The sequence below is a fragment of the Balaenoptera borealis genome (genome assembly GCF_965194805.1).
Source record: "Balaenoptera borealis genome assembly, chromosome: 14".
Taxonomy (NCBI): domain Eukaryota; kingdom Metazoa; phylum Chordata; class Mammalia; order Artiodactyla; family Balaenopteridae; genus Balaenoptera; species Balaenoptera borealis.
Window position 1 is genome coordinate 85,083,279 of NC_138875.1, and position 15,156 is coordinate 85,098,434.

General features: G+C 45.8%; 2 protein-coding genes and 1 long non-coding RNA gene across 20 annotated transcripts in view; 1 reads left to right on the top strand and 2 right to left on the bottom strand.

The window, feature by feature from the left end:
* The window catches only part of MPHOSPH9 (M-phase phosphoprotein 9), a 54,528-nt gene extending 52,399 nt beyond the window's left edge, over positions 1 to 2,129 (bottom strand). For 9 of the 14 annotated variants that reach the window (XM_082355348.1, XM_082355346.1, XM_082355357.1 and 6 more), the window contains exon 1: positions 1,111 to 2,091. The gene's annotated coding sequence lies outside the window, so the exon portion shown is untranslated. Of the gene's footprint in view, positions 1 to 1,110 lie in introns of all 14 variants that reach the window. The other 5 variants (XM_082355351.1, XM_082355353.1, XM_082355352.1 and 2 more) reach the window with 4 other exon arrangements.
* Positions 2,130 to 2,389: 260 nt separating this feature from the next.
* MTRFR (mitochondrial translation release factor in rescue) lies at positions 2,390 to 14,413 on the top strand. 5 transcript variants are annotated; one of them, XM_082355361.1, is made up of 3 exons: positions 2,390 to 2,521; positions 11,805 to 12,112; positions 13,663 to 14,413. In XM_082355361.1, the coding sequence occupies exons 2-3, from the start codon at positions 11,831 to 11,833 to the stop codon at positions 13,903 to 13,905; spliced, it is 525 nt and encodes a 174-aa protein (XP_082211487.1). In that variant the 5' UTR covers positions 2,390 to 2,521; positions 11,805 to 11,830; the 3' UTR covers positions 13,906 to 14,413. The 5 variants fall into 5 exon arrangements, with proteins under 5 accessions (XP_082211487.1, XP_082211488.1, XP_082211489.1 ...); XM_082355362.1 differs by lacking the exon at positions 2,390 to 2,521 and adding an exon at positions 2,585 to 2,670; XM_082355363.1 differs by lacking the exon at positions 2,390 to 2,521 and adding an exon at positions 2,591 to 2,637.
* On the bottom strand, positions 4,216 to 11,798 carry LOC309611217. Its single transcript, XR_014234398.1, has 2 exons — positions 5,848 to 11,798; positions 4,216 to 5,116 (listed from the first exon to the last, which is right to left on the bottom strand). It is a non-coding gene; the product is annotated as an uncharacterized lncRNA (long non-coding RNA).
* Positions 14,414 to 15,156: the final 743 nt, after the last annotated feature.

Consider the following 15,156-nt stretch of genomic DNA (forward strand, 5'->3'; position numbering starts at 1 on the left):
ATGCTAAGTAAAAGAAGGTCAATAAAAGACTTCATATTGTAGGATTCCATTTATACGAAGTATCTAGAGTAGGCAAATCTATAGGGACAGAAAACAGATTAACAGTTGCCAGGAGCTGGGAGAAGGAGAGAACGAGAGTGACGAAAATGGGTATGGGGTGTCTTTTTGGGGAGATGAAAACTTCTAGAATTACACAGTGGTGATGGTTGCACAACTCTGTGAATATACTAAAAATCACTGAATTGTATACTTTAAAAGAGTAGATTTCATGGTATATAAATTATATCTCAGTAAAAAATCTACAAATCTTCTGATTTGCAGAAGTAGTAGTATCTTTTCAGGTAATATTTCACAATTTTATGTGCTTAATAATCAAGGTTCCAGACACAATTCTACAGTGTAACAATTGGAATACTTATTGATACGTGCCTTGTTCATTCCTTTAATAAATTCTACCAAGTATCCATGCTTGTTGATTTATACAGTGAATAGATGAATGGGAACTACTTGGTATCTATATTGAACCTGGTACTGAAAACAGCCAATTAAACTGTTAACAGTGGTTGTTTCCCCACTGGCTGGAAGGTGGGAGTGGAAGGAGTGCACTATATACTGTACACGTAGAGTACTTTTGTACTCTGTGCATGCTATCACTTCTTAAAAAATAAACTATTTGCCAGGTCCACTAAAACTTAACTGAAGCTAGATGTACAGAGGTAAATTGGCTATATAACAAGTCAAACAGCATGTCTCCTTCTTAAGGAATTCATGTCCTTAAAAAAAAGCCAGGAGTAAGTGGGTGGGGGAGGGGGAAGAATACAGAAAACATATGCTGTTTACAAGATGGAAACTTCAGGGGGTGCAATAGAGGAAAATTACCTATTATTCTGGTTCCTCTAGGTTCCCACTTTCTAGGGCCTGGTTTTACAAAGCACAACCTTGAGAGCATCAGCTCACAAAGGAACCATTTCCTTCAGGGACAGGTGTGAAGGCCAAGGGTAACCGGACCTAGCTAAACAGATTTCTCCCCAGTGACTCAGCCCATCACCAACGACAAATGGGGTATTGAAAAAGTCAGGGGCTGCACCTTCCATCTGGCAACGAAAATACCTGGATTCAAATCACCTTGCTCTTCCAGCAGGAAAACACAAGCTCTCCAGGGACGCGGATCGGCCTGCAACCCCATCTATAATTTCCCCCGTTGAGTTAATCCGGATGCAGTAGATCCAGATGCATCTTGAAATGCGATGCTTTCCCAGCAGAGCGTGAGGGTGGGGAGGAATGGGTGGGAGAGTGGGGGATGAATTAAAAAAAAAAAAAAAGATATACAATGCAAAATTTTAAGAACCTGATGGAGAATGGGTATAAGAACAGAGACTTTTATATCTCCCATCAACAAAATTTGACGCTTTTGATGACCCCAGCTCCTAACAGAAAAAGGGAGTTAGGGGGTAGAGGAACGACTGATGGGGGGTCTGCTGAGAATATAAAAGTTAACCAGGCGTTTTGCTTTGGTGGGAGCCTGAGAGGGGCAAAGAAGGCATGATTTCAGGTTTTGAGGCCAGATCCTGACGTTCTCGCGCTCACAGCCAGACCGCAGCTGCTGGCGGCGGCTCTCGGGTTAAAGTATGAAGGCGAGGAGAACCCACGCAGTTGCCTGAATTGTAGGCACCAGGGAGGCTGGAGTTAAAACCACCGGTCCAACAACTACAATCGTGATTCTCAAAGTAAGCCCAGGAAGCTGGTCAAAAAAAAAGAGAGAGAGAAATCCCTCAAGCCCCCCGCCCCTCGGGAAGAGGCGCTCAGCGATTGGGCCTCGCGGGTGTCACTCAAGGTCAGAGTCTAGAAAAGGTGCACTGCCGCAAGCAAAGCCCCCACACGGCCGCGGGCTCCGCTGAGGTTGCGTTGTGTGAGTGTCCTTTTCCCCCACCCTAACACATCAGCACACTCAGGGGACCGCTGACTTGGTGTCTTCGAGTCGCGTGCCCTGTCTCCCGCGACCGGCAGCTCCCCGCAGGCCGGCAGCTCCCCGCAGGCTGGCGGCCGCTTACCTGGCCGCCGTTCCCACTGCCGATGTCAGTGTCGGGCGAGCGCTTCTCGCGACCGTTAAACTCAAGGGAGCGTGCGCGCGCCCGGCGTCTTGGTTGCGATTGGCTGCTCGGAAGGGGGCGGAGACGGCCGAGCCGCGGCGCGCGCGCGTCCACTTCCCCCGTCCCGCCCCCAGCTCTCACCAAAGGGGGAGGTCCGACGCCCGCGGAAGGGGGTGGGGCAGGGGAGGGGGCGGGGCTGCAGTCAAGTCCTCTCGTCTGATTGGCTCTCTGGGAACCTATTGCAGCTACGCGGGAAAGAAGCCTCAGCTTCCCGCATGCGCAGTTAGTAAGACGGGTCTCGGGTTTGTGAGGGGGGGCTGCGGCAGGAGTACGGCGCGTGCGCAGGCGCGGCGGTGCGTTTGCGTTCCCGCTCCTGCGGCCATTCCGGTTCACCCAGAACGTTGGGGGCGGGAGCCCAGTCCTGAGGTCAGGTAAGCGTCTGCGCAGAAGCCCGACACCCACACGGTTGCCCACGATTGTTAGGGGCTCCGGAGAGAGGATTGCGACCCTGAGTCGCGCAGCCCATTGACCTGAGGCCCCGCTGGCGGTGAGGTGAAGCCGGCCCGGACACCCGAGCTAAGTTTACCCTGGACCGGGTTTACCCTAGGCTGGTGGGGGTCGGCACTGGGGCTCTTCAGGGACTTGGGTGGGGGCGGGCGAGGAGAACCCACCCTTGTGGAGAAAACAGTTCCACCGAGGCCCGAGGACAAATGGAACGATGCTCGTTGACTTGTTCGGCGGAGCCTTAGGGAGCTGTTAGCACGCAGCTGGGCCTGTTTTAGGCATCGTGGGTGTTTTCCTCTTGCCCAGCCTTTTGAAGGACCACAGAGAACCCTCCCCGTGGGCCCCTAGCCCATCTCACACGCACTGGTCAGTCCGCCTTTCTCAGACGAAAGGTTCTTACCCTTTAAGGTACTTCGGGCTCTTAGATTTTCCTCCGAGTGTCCAGAGCCCACGATAAAGGACTTCGCCAGCCTTGTCCGTAGGTGTGCCGGAGAAGCCAGGACGGAACAGATGTTATTTGCCCTTGGAATAACAAATCTGCCAAGAGGCATTCCATCTGATCTGAGCCTCCTAAGAATACCTGACAATTTTGTCTCAACAGTAGAAACTCAGTCTCTCCAAAACCCCATCCGTGTATGGGAGAGTTCAAGCTTAAGTAAATCGAACCCTCCTCCCAGTTGTGTTAATCCACCCATCAGTATTGTGCTTGTGTTAAGACCCAACCAAAATCAAATCATTTTTAAGCACACGGCTCTGTTTTCAGCAACCATGTTTCTTTCAAGTCCACCAAAAAACAAAAACAAAACAAAAAGCAGTTTTACCACTAATTTCAGTTGGTTGCAAAATCTGTTACTTGAGATCCTCACACTAGAATGGGAAAGTGAATTCCTGAGACAGCTCCAGGCAAAGGGAGGTGTGTTTCCTTGCAAGAAAAATGTTAACCCCAAAACCGAGTACTGGAGATTAGTTCCCAACCATGCAAGAGGCAGGAGATCATTGCTTTTTGCTACAAAATCTGATGGACTTTGTTTAGTTTGAGTGTGTTTTTGTTTTTGGCAGTGTCATTTTTAGGTAACTTTCAAAAAAATCTATTAATGTTTTAATAAGCCAACATGTTCAGAAGCTAGTATTCTAATTAACCGAGTTATCTTGTTAACCAACTGATACAAAATATTTTGGTAAGGTTATTCACACCTTATTTCTTAATTTAGGTTAAGCTCTTTGGTAGCGTCTTAATTTTTACAAATTCAGAGTGGAAACTGCTTTTGACTAATTGGTCTAGAGAGAAGCTTTATAAAAACAGAGAGGAGGTTTTTAAAGTCCATAGAAATTATTTCTGAATATAGAAAACAGAAGTAGAAGGTGTCAGAAATTCAAGTATATATTAAGTGTAAGAACTATTCATCTTAATTTAACCCCCCTCCCTCCTCATACTGGAGATTTTGCATTACTTGTATACAAGCTTACACCACTATTTTATGCCCTAATAAGGGTGCACAGCAAAGGAAACCATAAACAAGACTTTAAAGACAACCCTCAGAATGGGAGAAAATATTTGCAAATGAAACAACAGACAAAGGATTAATCTCCAAAATATACAAACAGCTCATGGAGCTCAATATCAAAAAAAACTATGTGATTTTATTATAACATCTTTGTATTGCTCAAGTATTCCTCTTTTGCCACGATGATGTCAAATTGACGCTTTTGAGTGGAGATCTTTCACTCTGATTGGGATAAGATTAGGCTGTTCAGTAATAGCCGCCGCTAATGGCTTGAGGCATTTAATGTTTGTTAACCAGAGTGTTACTCTGTGTCATTTATTTTTATATACAAAACAGCTTGTCATTGGCGGGGGTTGGAGGAGGGACGTCCTCCACAGCAAAAATGATGAACTCTAAAACTTTATAGTTTAACCATTGAAGAAGAAAAGGAATAATCAGGTGTACATTTAAACGTGACTTTTTTCATCTTTTCTGTCCTTCATGATTTTTTTTACTATATCAGATAATTCCTAAAGATCTCTATGTTTAAACAAGGACTTGCTGTGATGAAGGTAGTTTTTATCTTTCAATTTGAACCTTCTGGGAAGTCACGCTATATTCTTGGCATCATAATTATCTCTTTGGCACCTGATTTCATAGACCACAATTATGACCTCACCAAACAGCGTATCTTCGGTTACTTCATGGTTTCCAAGTATTTCTTAAATTGGACCATGCCAAGTAAAATTGTTTGCAGGTCATTTTCTAGATACCTTTTCACTGAGCTTCTAAAACAAAAGTCCATGAAATAATCCGTTTGCAGATTGGGCTTGTGGTGTGTTAGCCAGAGGTTCCTGAGCTTTGTAATTTAGGGATCCTAAGCGCTTTACATTCGTGGCGACGTGTACGATTTTTTTCTCTCCCTCGATGGTATTACCTCTGTTTCACAGATGTGGAAACGTGGCCAGAGTTGCACAGTGAGTAAATCATGGAGGCAAGGCACTGACACAGGTCACGCTGACTACAAAGCAGTATGGCCTTTCAGGGACAAAAAAGTGAGAGGAGCAGTCAAGGAGAGAACGCTGAGGAAAATGAGCTAACGTTTTTTAAGGAGCTGGGGGAAGAACAAATCTGGAGATGTTATGAAAGGTAAAGAAACAAGCAACAGGAAGGACAATTTAGTTTAAAAAAATGGACTACCTAATGTTCTTCCAAAACAAGTCTTCCTGAAATATTCCATACAGTATACATCCCTTCTTTCCTTTATTTGTATGAAATATTCACTACGATAACATATTTGAACGTGCTTCGAAAACCTAAGTCCTAGACAAATACAAAGCATCATTGATGGTAACAGAGTCTTTGAGACTTTTAGAGGAAAATGTGGAGTGTAGTTATTGCTGCTTTTTAAATGTGTTTGTGTTATTTTAATAGTGTAGTTGATAAATTATAAAGTTCCTGTTAGGTGCCATAAATAGAAGAAAATCACAGTGGTGCACCCAAATAGGACAGGTGTAATTGTGGATTTGAAGTTCTCTGTTTAAAAAAAAAACTGAACGGGATGTTGGTATTGTATGAATTGAAAGCTTTTCTTTTTATCTGCTTCTTTAGTGTCTCTTGAGCTGTGCAGCAGTTAAATTTAGACCAAACTCAGAGTAGTTTCCTTTTCCTCTTGTCCTCCCAAATCAAGGATAGCAGCTCTGTTGTCCTTTCCTGCTCAGTCCATTGTGATTTTCTTATTTGAGAAATAATTCTCTGGAAACACTTACTGTGGCTGAAAGGTGCTCTGTCTTCAGTGTAGAGCCCCCAGCCTAGGAAATGACAGGGTCTATTTCAAGCCTGAGCCAAAGTTCCCAGGGGTTCTGTCTGGGGAGGTGTTGCAGCCCTCATAAGGATTTCAGGCAACTAGAACAGGAGGATGAGCTAGAGATGTGAAAAGGAGAGAGAGGCTGCTTTATCTTCACTCCCATTCGGCAGGGAGCGCCAAAACACACTTTTGAAACATAGATTATTATTAAGCATTTCACAGAAAACCATCCTCTCACTTAGCTTCTGGTGCCATCAGCTGGCCATTTTGTCTTTTTAAAGCTCACTGTGTTTGGTCCTTCACCATTGATTAGGTCATTGTTTTTGAGACCTATTTTATCTCCTTATTCGGAAGGGGGAAGCAAGACCATGGCTAAGCAGGTAATCAGCACTCCTGAATTCTGGTCTCAACTTTTTAAACATTATAAACATAAGAAACAATAGCTCTTAAAAGTGTCTGTCCTAGCAGTTGGAAGAACTTGCTAATTCCTGTGTCCTTTGCTTCTCAAACTTCAATGTGCCTCTGAATCACTTGAAGATCTTATTAAAACACAGGTTCTCTGGGACTTCCTTGGCGGTCCAGTGGTTAGGACTCTGCGCTTTCACTGCTGCGGGCCCGGGTTCGATCCCTGGTTGGGGAACTGAGATCCAGCAAGCTGTGCGGCACAGCCAAAAAAAAAACCAAAAAAACACACAGGTTCTCATTTAGAAGGTCCTGAGATTCTTCATTCCTAACAAGCTCCCAGATGGTGCTGTTGCTGCTGCCCCGTGGGCCACACTCTGATAGCAGGATTCTAGAGCTACCTCGTCCACTACAGTAGCCACGAGCACATGTGGCTAGTCCAGACTGACATGTGCTGTAAGCGTGGCCACACTTCAGATTTTGCAGACCTCATATAAAAAGAAAATCTAAATAAATTTTTTTATTGATTATATGTTGAAGTAATAATATTTGAGATATATTGGATTAAATAAAGTATATTGAAATTTACTTCATCAGTTGCTTTTTACTATTTTTAACGTGACTATAAGAAAATTTAGAATTTCACATGTGGCTTGCACTATATTTCTATTGGACAGTGCTGTTCTAGAACATTAATGCAGGGGACTTCCCTAGCGGTCCAGTGGTTGAGACTTCACCTTCCAGTGCAGGGGATGCGGGTTCAATCCCAGGTCGGGGATCTAAGATCCCACATGCCTCCCACTAAAAAAACAAAACATAAAACGAGCAATATTGTAACAAATTCAATAAAGACTTTAAAAAAAAGGCAGCTTTAAAAAAAAAATGTGGGCTTCCCTGGTGGCACTGTGGTTGAGAATCTGCCTGCCAATGCAGGGGACACGGGTTCGAGCCCTGGTCTGGGAAGATCCCACATGCCGCGGATCAACTAGGCCCATGAGCCACAATTACTGAGCCTGCGCATCTGGAGCCTGTGCTCCGCCACAAGAGAGGCCGCGATAGTGAGAGGCCCGCGCACCGCAATGAAGAGTGGCCCCCGCTTGCCACAACTAGAGAAAGCCCTCGCACAGAAACGAAGACCCAACACAGCCATAAGTAAATAAATAAATAAATAAAATTTAAAAAAAATTAATGCCATAGAAGCAACGTTTTTGATGTTCTTTTTTCAGATGACCCAGTTTCTCAATCCCCTTGTGACCATTTCACCTGTTCTTTTTGCTCAATACGATACTCATTTGTCTTCTCTTCCTCTCCCGCCTGTTCTCTCCTTTACACCTTCTCCATCTCCAGCATTGCCATCGTGATCATGGGGCTTTCATGCAGCAGTCAGACGATCTTAAGAGCCAGGACTGCAGGCAGCAACCACCTCACCTGGGAGCTGGTTAGAAATGCAGAGTCTCAGGCTCCACCCCAGACCTAATGAGCCATATCCTATTTAACAGGATCCCTAGGGAATTTGTGCATGAAAGTTCGAGCCGTGAGAGCTTTAACAGTCTTCTTTCCTGAAGCACCCCATTTCAGCAAATCGCCACATCTGTTCTTTCGGTTAGTTTGGATGACATTTCTGCAAGGTTGATACACCATGAAAGTTGTGGCTAAGAGAAACTAGTACTCTACCTTTCTAAAAAATACTTAAACAGTGAATTTTAGGCAAATGGTATCCAGAGGTGGGTCCAGAGTTGAGATCCTATGTCTTCCAGATTCAAATATCCTCTCTCTGTCTCAGAGACACGAAGGGAGAAGCATCCCCTTACCGCTCTCCAGAGCATTTCGGCTGTTGGTGAAACAAGCCTCACCTCACTGCATCCTGTTTAAATATGTGATTGTTTGCTCGGGTCACAGGCCACATTCCAGAGCTGAGCATGCCACCCATGAGCTGGGTGTCAGTCTTGGTTTGGGCTGATTGTGGAAGCCAGAGGAGGAACTGTGTACCAGGTGGATCCAGTCAGGAAGAAAGGCGCCTAATAGGATGCAGCTTCCAAGTCCCAATAACCAGCCTTCCGGTGACTTGGGAGCACAGTGAAGTCTGAGAACCACTGCTCTGTGGCACGTCATCCATTCCGGGCTCTGGCATGTATCTTACTTACGGATGTCTTAATTTCTCTTTTATGCTACAGGCTCATTGGACTCATCGAGGCCCATGCATGGCACATAGTAGATGTTGAAAATATTCATTGAACAAATTAACATTGCCTGTTTTAAAGGCGTCAGCCCTGTTATCTCTTAACTTGACCAAGTGAGAGAGAGCGTGGCTTTAACCTAAATTGCAGTCAGCTGTTTAGTGCAGACGCCATCCTCCAAGGAAGAGCAGAGCCGGGGGGAGTTGGGGTGGAGAGCCAGCCAGGCCTGACGCTCACACTCACGGGAGGGAATCAGGGCGCGCTGTCGTGACTGCTGGTTTCCCCTTACGCACACCGCTTGTTACCATTTTTCTTTTTCTGTTTTTTTAATGTCACGATGAGCTCTAATTTGAGCTGCTTTTATTGTTCCCCAAAGACTTTGGGTTGCTCTGTGGGCATCACAAAAACTGAAATCCAATCCGTATTCTTCTCTGGGCTTTGGGGAAGTGGAACCATGGGTGTGTTTGTCATTTTTAGCCACCATTGGAGTAGAGCCAGAGCTTCAGGAGATACTAAAAGTATTTGGAATCGTCCTATTGGCTGTTGGAATTAGCTGTTAAACAAAGCAGCCAGTAACTGAACACTGGGGACCTTCTCGAACTCCAGTTGGGTGGGAGACCTTCCTGTGTGTGTGTCAGCTCTGAACTAGGACAGAAAGGTAGATTTGAAACACAGTGGGCTGGTGACAAAGCAGCTGAGAAAAGCGCCGTCCTCTCCGCCCTTTGTCTGGGAGTTTCACCCTGTCTCAGACCTGCTTCCTTTCTTTGTCGCTGCACTATATTCCACTGCCATCCTGCCTGGTCAGATTTACTAACGGAAGAGAAGCCCCAAGAGAGGTACTGGGCTCCTGTTCCAGGAACTGGGCTCCTGTTCCAGGAACCTAATCCAGGGACTAGACACTGTCTGATACACAAAGGAATTCTGTTCTGTGAATTGAAAGCAGAAATAAGGGGAGGGAAATTTTGGACATCAACTTAGTCTCATTCATTTAATCATTATGGGGGAGTGGATTCTTTGTTGTAGAGATTTCAGAGGATGTGCCTGGGTTTATCTTTATCTTTTCCTGAGGATACTTCTGACATATTTCACACACAGTAAACAGAAGCAGCTTTTAAAGCACCACCTTCACTGGCATACTCTGTTTCAAAATATCTCCCTTGGTAGCCACGGAGCACAGTAGGAACCAACACCACCTCAATTATCATCCACCGGGACTGACAGAACCTGCTCCGAACATGCTGAACGTCGTACTTTTCACAAAGAAGATATGTCAGTCATAGGATTGAAAACTAGCATTGGCCTAAAGCTTGAAGAGTATATTTCATTATATTTATTTTCCATAGAAATAGTAGAGATAGAGATGAAGAATACTGTATTCATTCTAAAAATGACCAGTGTCATCTGTACTGATAACTGAGAAAGGCACGTGGATTTCAAATAATAGAAAATGCACATGTTTACAAGGAAGCAATGCCTGCTAGCATGTTTCTGCATTAAGCTTATCTAGAGATCAGTGTTGGGCCCAGTGGATGTTAGCTGTCAGAACTGCCGGTGGGTGAAAAGTAAATGAGCCGAGAGAAACCTAGTGAAATAATTTGGTGGATGGTACGTTACTTTTGGCTGAGGAAGTTGCCTTAGGTAAACTCTAGTTCCTACCTGTGTTAGAGACCAGTTGCCATGAGCTAGAATTTACAAGGTTTCAAGTGGTAAAAGAAGCTGTTTAGAGCCTCACAGGAAGCAGTTGTTAAAAAGAGCAATATATCTGTTTTTAGTGCCTGCATAATCCTCGATCAAGAAGTATTATGCGAGTGGCACATTCGTAGTTCCCCAAATCTGCCTGGGTGACAGGGATTTTTTTTTTTTTAAATTCATTTTTGGCTGTGTTGGGTCTTCATTGCTGCGTGCAGGCTTTCTCTAGTTGTGGTGAGCGGAGGCTACTCTTCATTGCAGTGCACGGGCTTCTCATTGCGGTGGCTTCTCTTGTTGCAGAGCACGGGCTCTAGGCGCGCAGGCTTCAGTAGTTGTGGTGCACAGGCTCAGTAGTTGTGGCTCACGGGCTCTAGAGCGCAGGCTCAGTAGTTGTGGCGCACAGGCTTAGTTGCTCCGCGGCATGTGGGATCTTCCCAGACCAGGGCTCGAACCCATGTCCCCTGAATTGGCAGGCGAATTCCCAACCACTGTGGCACCAGGAAAGCCCTGGTGACAGGGATTTTGCTAAAAACCAGTCTCATGCCTTCAGAGGTATCAGCAAAGCCCTTTCCAGAATACTGTTTTCTCTGATTTTACTCTAAGCCTGCGTGGGATGCATGGAGAGGGCTTATTCCCCCCATTTTCCAGATGAGAAAATGGGCGAAGGTTGTGACTCCCCCGCCCCGACCCCATTCATATGGGGAATACATAGATCTCTGAAAAGAGGTGATACCTTTCAGATCCTCTGCCCTCCTCCCCTCGAAAAAAAAGCAAAGGCCTGTGGGATTCACCATACCCTCATGGCTATTATTCTCTATACTATTCATTTGTCAACTAAGACATTTCAGCCTTAGGCTAGTCTCGAGTAGTTACTGAAATCTCTTGTTCAGCACCTCTCGCTTTCTTCTTGAATATCTTCTCCGACTAGACTGTGAGCTCCATGAAGATAGCTCTCTTTGACCTCACGTCACACCCTATACCTCACCTCATACTTTGAACCTAACAGGCACCTTAATAAAAATCAGTTGACTTGGTGGTTCTAAGGGTGAGTACCGGTTGGATCATGTGATTGGCAGTGCTTCTGAGGGAACAGATGTTCCTATTCAAATCCATGAAACTGGAAACATGAAAAAACAACAATCATGACATTGATTGATAGTGATATTTACTGTGTCAGACTGTTTAAGCTCAAGCTATAAAATAGACTATCACGTACTGTCGTCTTTCCATTTTGATTTCAAAGGTTCTCACACACTTAAATAATGTCCCTTGACTCAGATCCTAATTCTTGTGTGATGTACTATGTAATATTTCCTTATCAAATTACAGCCCTGTTCTTTTGAATTTTACACTCAAAGCCTCCCCTTCCTGAGAAAACAACACTTCTGGGTGCTTTGAAGACATTTTTGGTCTGTTACAAGAAAATATTTATCAGTTGGCAAGGCACGTACTGCTGAGAACACGGTAGACAATGCAGGGCCGGAGAGAGGTGTGCGTTGCCGAGTATCCTGTCTGCACTAATTTCCTAAATCCCCTGCCTGCCAGATGTGTGGTCATCGTTTGAACTGGTTCATAAAAGGTGATTTTAGAACCTGCAGTATAATCTTGAGCGCAAACAAGGCTGAAGGGCTGTCCTTTCTGTCTTATTCAGGTCCTGAGCCGGCAGAGCCACGCGCTATGAGCACCTCAGGTCTGTTCCGTTTTCCTATCCCGCTGACCAGAGTGTGCATGGTGCCCTGGGGACTCCGGCTCTGCGAGAAGCCGGAACTCTTATCCCCTGGAACAGCGGTCGCTCCAGTCCAGGCGGCAGGCAAGAAGGACCACCCTGCTCTGCTCTCCCTGGATGAGAGTGAACTTGAAGAGCAGTTTGTAAAAGGACATGGGCCAGGGGGCCAGGCAACCAACAAAACAAGCAACTGCGTGGTGCTGAGGCACGTCCCCTCAGGCATTGTCGTCAAGGTAGAGGAAGGAGGCCGTGGGGGTCCCCTGATTTCCACTGAGTGAAAACTTGTTCTCACCATGACCCCGGCAGTAGAGGGACTGCAGGTCTCGTGCCCGGTCCCGAGCGTTCCTCCCAGGCAGAACCTCCTGCACGGCGTCAGGAGCCTCCTTCCAGGATCCTTTGCAGTTGCGCTCTTGCTGCGGCTGTCCTTGAACTTGGCAGGCCACGGTTCTTGTCGAGCCACTGGGCTGCAGGGTGGCTGCAGAAAGCTCTGTGGCACTGCCGTGGGCTCCGGCCCGCAAGCAGCACGCGGGCCCTGGCTGTCCGCCGGTGGGCTCAGCCCTTAGCCGCCTGGCTGATCGCTCAGATGGTCGCATTCTCCATGTCCCTCCGTCCCCTCTTTGGTAAATGTCAAGTGACACCTACCCTTCTGGAGAAGGACTGAGTGAGATAACGTTGGCAACCCGATTTCAGCCCTCAGAGGAGAAACGCCGGGCACAGCTGCCTGTAGGAGTCTTCCTTCTGAATATAAAAAACCAACCTCTGATCAGAATATCGCCAGCTGTCAGTACATTCTGAGCCTCTAGGAAATGGTGCAGAGCTTTTCTCCCGTTTCCTGGTTTGGTACTGCCAGTGCATTCTGTATCCCCAGGGCCCTGAAGGCAGCACGAGCCTTGAGGCACAGCAGAGAGCAGAGGCAGGTTTTCGCACACCAGCGGTACCTTTCGCAAGTACTTATATATCACGTGAGCTTGTGGCCAGCCCTGTTCTGAGCCACTTCACATTCGAGTTAACTCTTAATCGTCACAAGCCTACACTCATGATGTGGAACCTGAGGCACAAGGAGGCTCCTGCACCTGCAGGAGAGTCAGCCCAGACCGAACCCAAAGTCTGTTCCTAACAGCTGTTCTTCGCTGCCACGTTTTTGAGCCAAGAGCGTATTAGTGAAAATCTCAATCATTTTTCTTTTCCTCCTTGAAAAAAGTGACATTCATGAGCAACAAATAAAATTCTGAAACCTATTTTATATAGGTTACTCCAAATTTGCTTTTGGTACTATTCTTTCATCCCAATTTCACAGAATTTCTTTTATCAAATAGCTTTGCAAGGCACTCACCAGTGATAACGGAGATATTACGTAATGAATATTATGGCTGACTAATAATAAAGAGGCTATTTTCCTTCTTCAGAGAGAAGTTTACATTTATAAATGGGGCACACAAAGGGCTTGCTTAGACATACTGGTTGATGTTTTCAAAATTATTTGGGAACGTTAAGTTATTTGAAGGCTATTGTTACTTCTAAACAAAACAACATTCCTAACTATGGGAATAGTCACAGTGAAAGCCACATAATACAGCTGGGGTGTGGGAGTGGGCGGGGGCCAAGCAGAGGCGGGAAAAGGGTATGGCCTTCGTCCTGTCACTGACCTACTGGGACTCCTGACAAGTGGCTTTCCCTCTGCGGGCCTGACCCCTCTATAAAGGGACTAGGTTGAATTTAATGATTCCTGAGGTCCTGCCCAGAACACACTGGCTTTCACATTATGAAATATTATCTCTTACAGTGCCACCAGACTAGATCCGTCGATCAAAACAGAAAGCTAGCTCGAAGAATCCTGCAAGAGAAAGTGGATGTTTTCTACAACGGTGAAAACAGTCCTGTTTACAAAGAAAAACGAGAGGCAGAGAAGAGAAAGCAAGAAAGGAAAAAAAGAGCAAAGGAGACCCTAGAGAAAAAGAAACTCCTGAAAGAACAATGGGAATCAAGTAAAAATGTGCCCAGAGAAAGGACTGCAGATTCTGACTGAAAGAACCTGCCGGATGGGACTTCCCTGGTGGTGCAGTGGTTAAGAATCCGCCTGCCAATGCAGGGGACACGGGTTCGAGCCCTGGTCTGGGAGGATCCCACATGCCGCAGAGCAGCTAAGTCCGTGCGCCACAACTACTGAGCCTGCGCTCTAGAGCCGGCGAGCCACAACTACTGAGCCTGCGTGCCACAACTACTGAAGCCTGCACACCTAGAGCCCGTGCTCTGCAACAAGAGAAGCCACCGCAATGAGAAGACTGCGCACTGCAACGAAGAGTAGCCCCTGCTCGCTGCAACTAGAGAAAGCCCGCGCGCAGCAACGAAGACCCAACGCAGCCAAAAATAAATTAATTAATTTTAAAAAAAGAACCTGCCAGATGCCTCCAGGGACGGCGTGAGCTCCACCACCAGCGCGGCTGTGACGGGCTCCAGAGACAGCAGTTTCTAAACAGCAGACAAACTGTAGTGAATAGCAATGCACACTTTGAGAATAAAACTGTAAAAAGAAACACGAGGAAGTCATTACTGTAGAAGGACAAGGGCACTTTTTGGGGGAGGAAAGGCTGTGATTGTGACGCGGGGCTTGGAGGGGCTTCTGGGCGGCTGACAGAGTTCTACTTCTTGACCTGGACGGTAGTTAGAAGTATGTCACCTTTTAAGCTTTACATTTGCGTGACTGTATCTTGTTTTGTTATCAGAAGTTAGAAATGAAAGTTTTTTTTTTTTTCGGCTGCACCACGAGGCTTGTGGGAACTTAGTTCCCCGACCAGGGACTGAACCTGGGCCCCAGCAGTGAGAGCGCAGAGTCCCAACCACTGGACCGCCAGGGAATTCCCAAATGAAAATATTTTCTGAAAAAAAGCATTAACGTTAATAATGGACTTTTTATGGAAAACTATAGAATTGAGTCAAACAATAGCATTTAGTGCCTCTTTGTCATCTGCTGGAAGGTCATTGTTCAGTGATACATAGATGTCATTAAGAGAACAAAAGAAAACAAGATGGCGAAAGATTTACAAGTTAGTAAGTTACTTGCCCATTTACCCCATTAGCTTAACAGACTGTATGTTGACAAGTAACCTCTCTGATGTGGAAGTACACATGTCATTCTCTGTATGCTGATTTACAAGTAGTAGGTTTATAAAAGATGAAGTTTCAGAAACTTGGGTTTGTGAATTTGCTTGATACCATCCTTCAAGCTGGATCTGACCTTACAAATTGTTTGGGGGTTTCTTAGGCATGGTTTGTTAGA

Bases quoted from the DNA above. Each gene is read 5' to 3' on its own strand.
- MTRFR (XM_082355360.1), top strand. The intron at 12,113-13,662 runs GTAGAGGAAGGA...TATCTCTTACAG, and splicing joins CCTCAGGCATTGTCGTCAAG to TGCCACCAGACTAGATCCGT.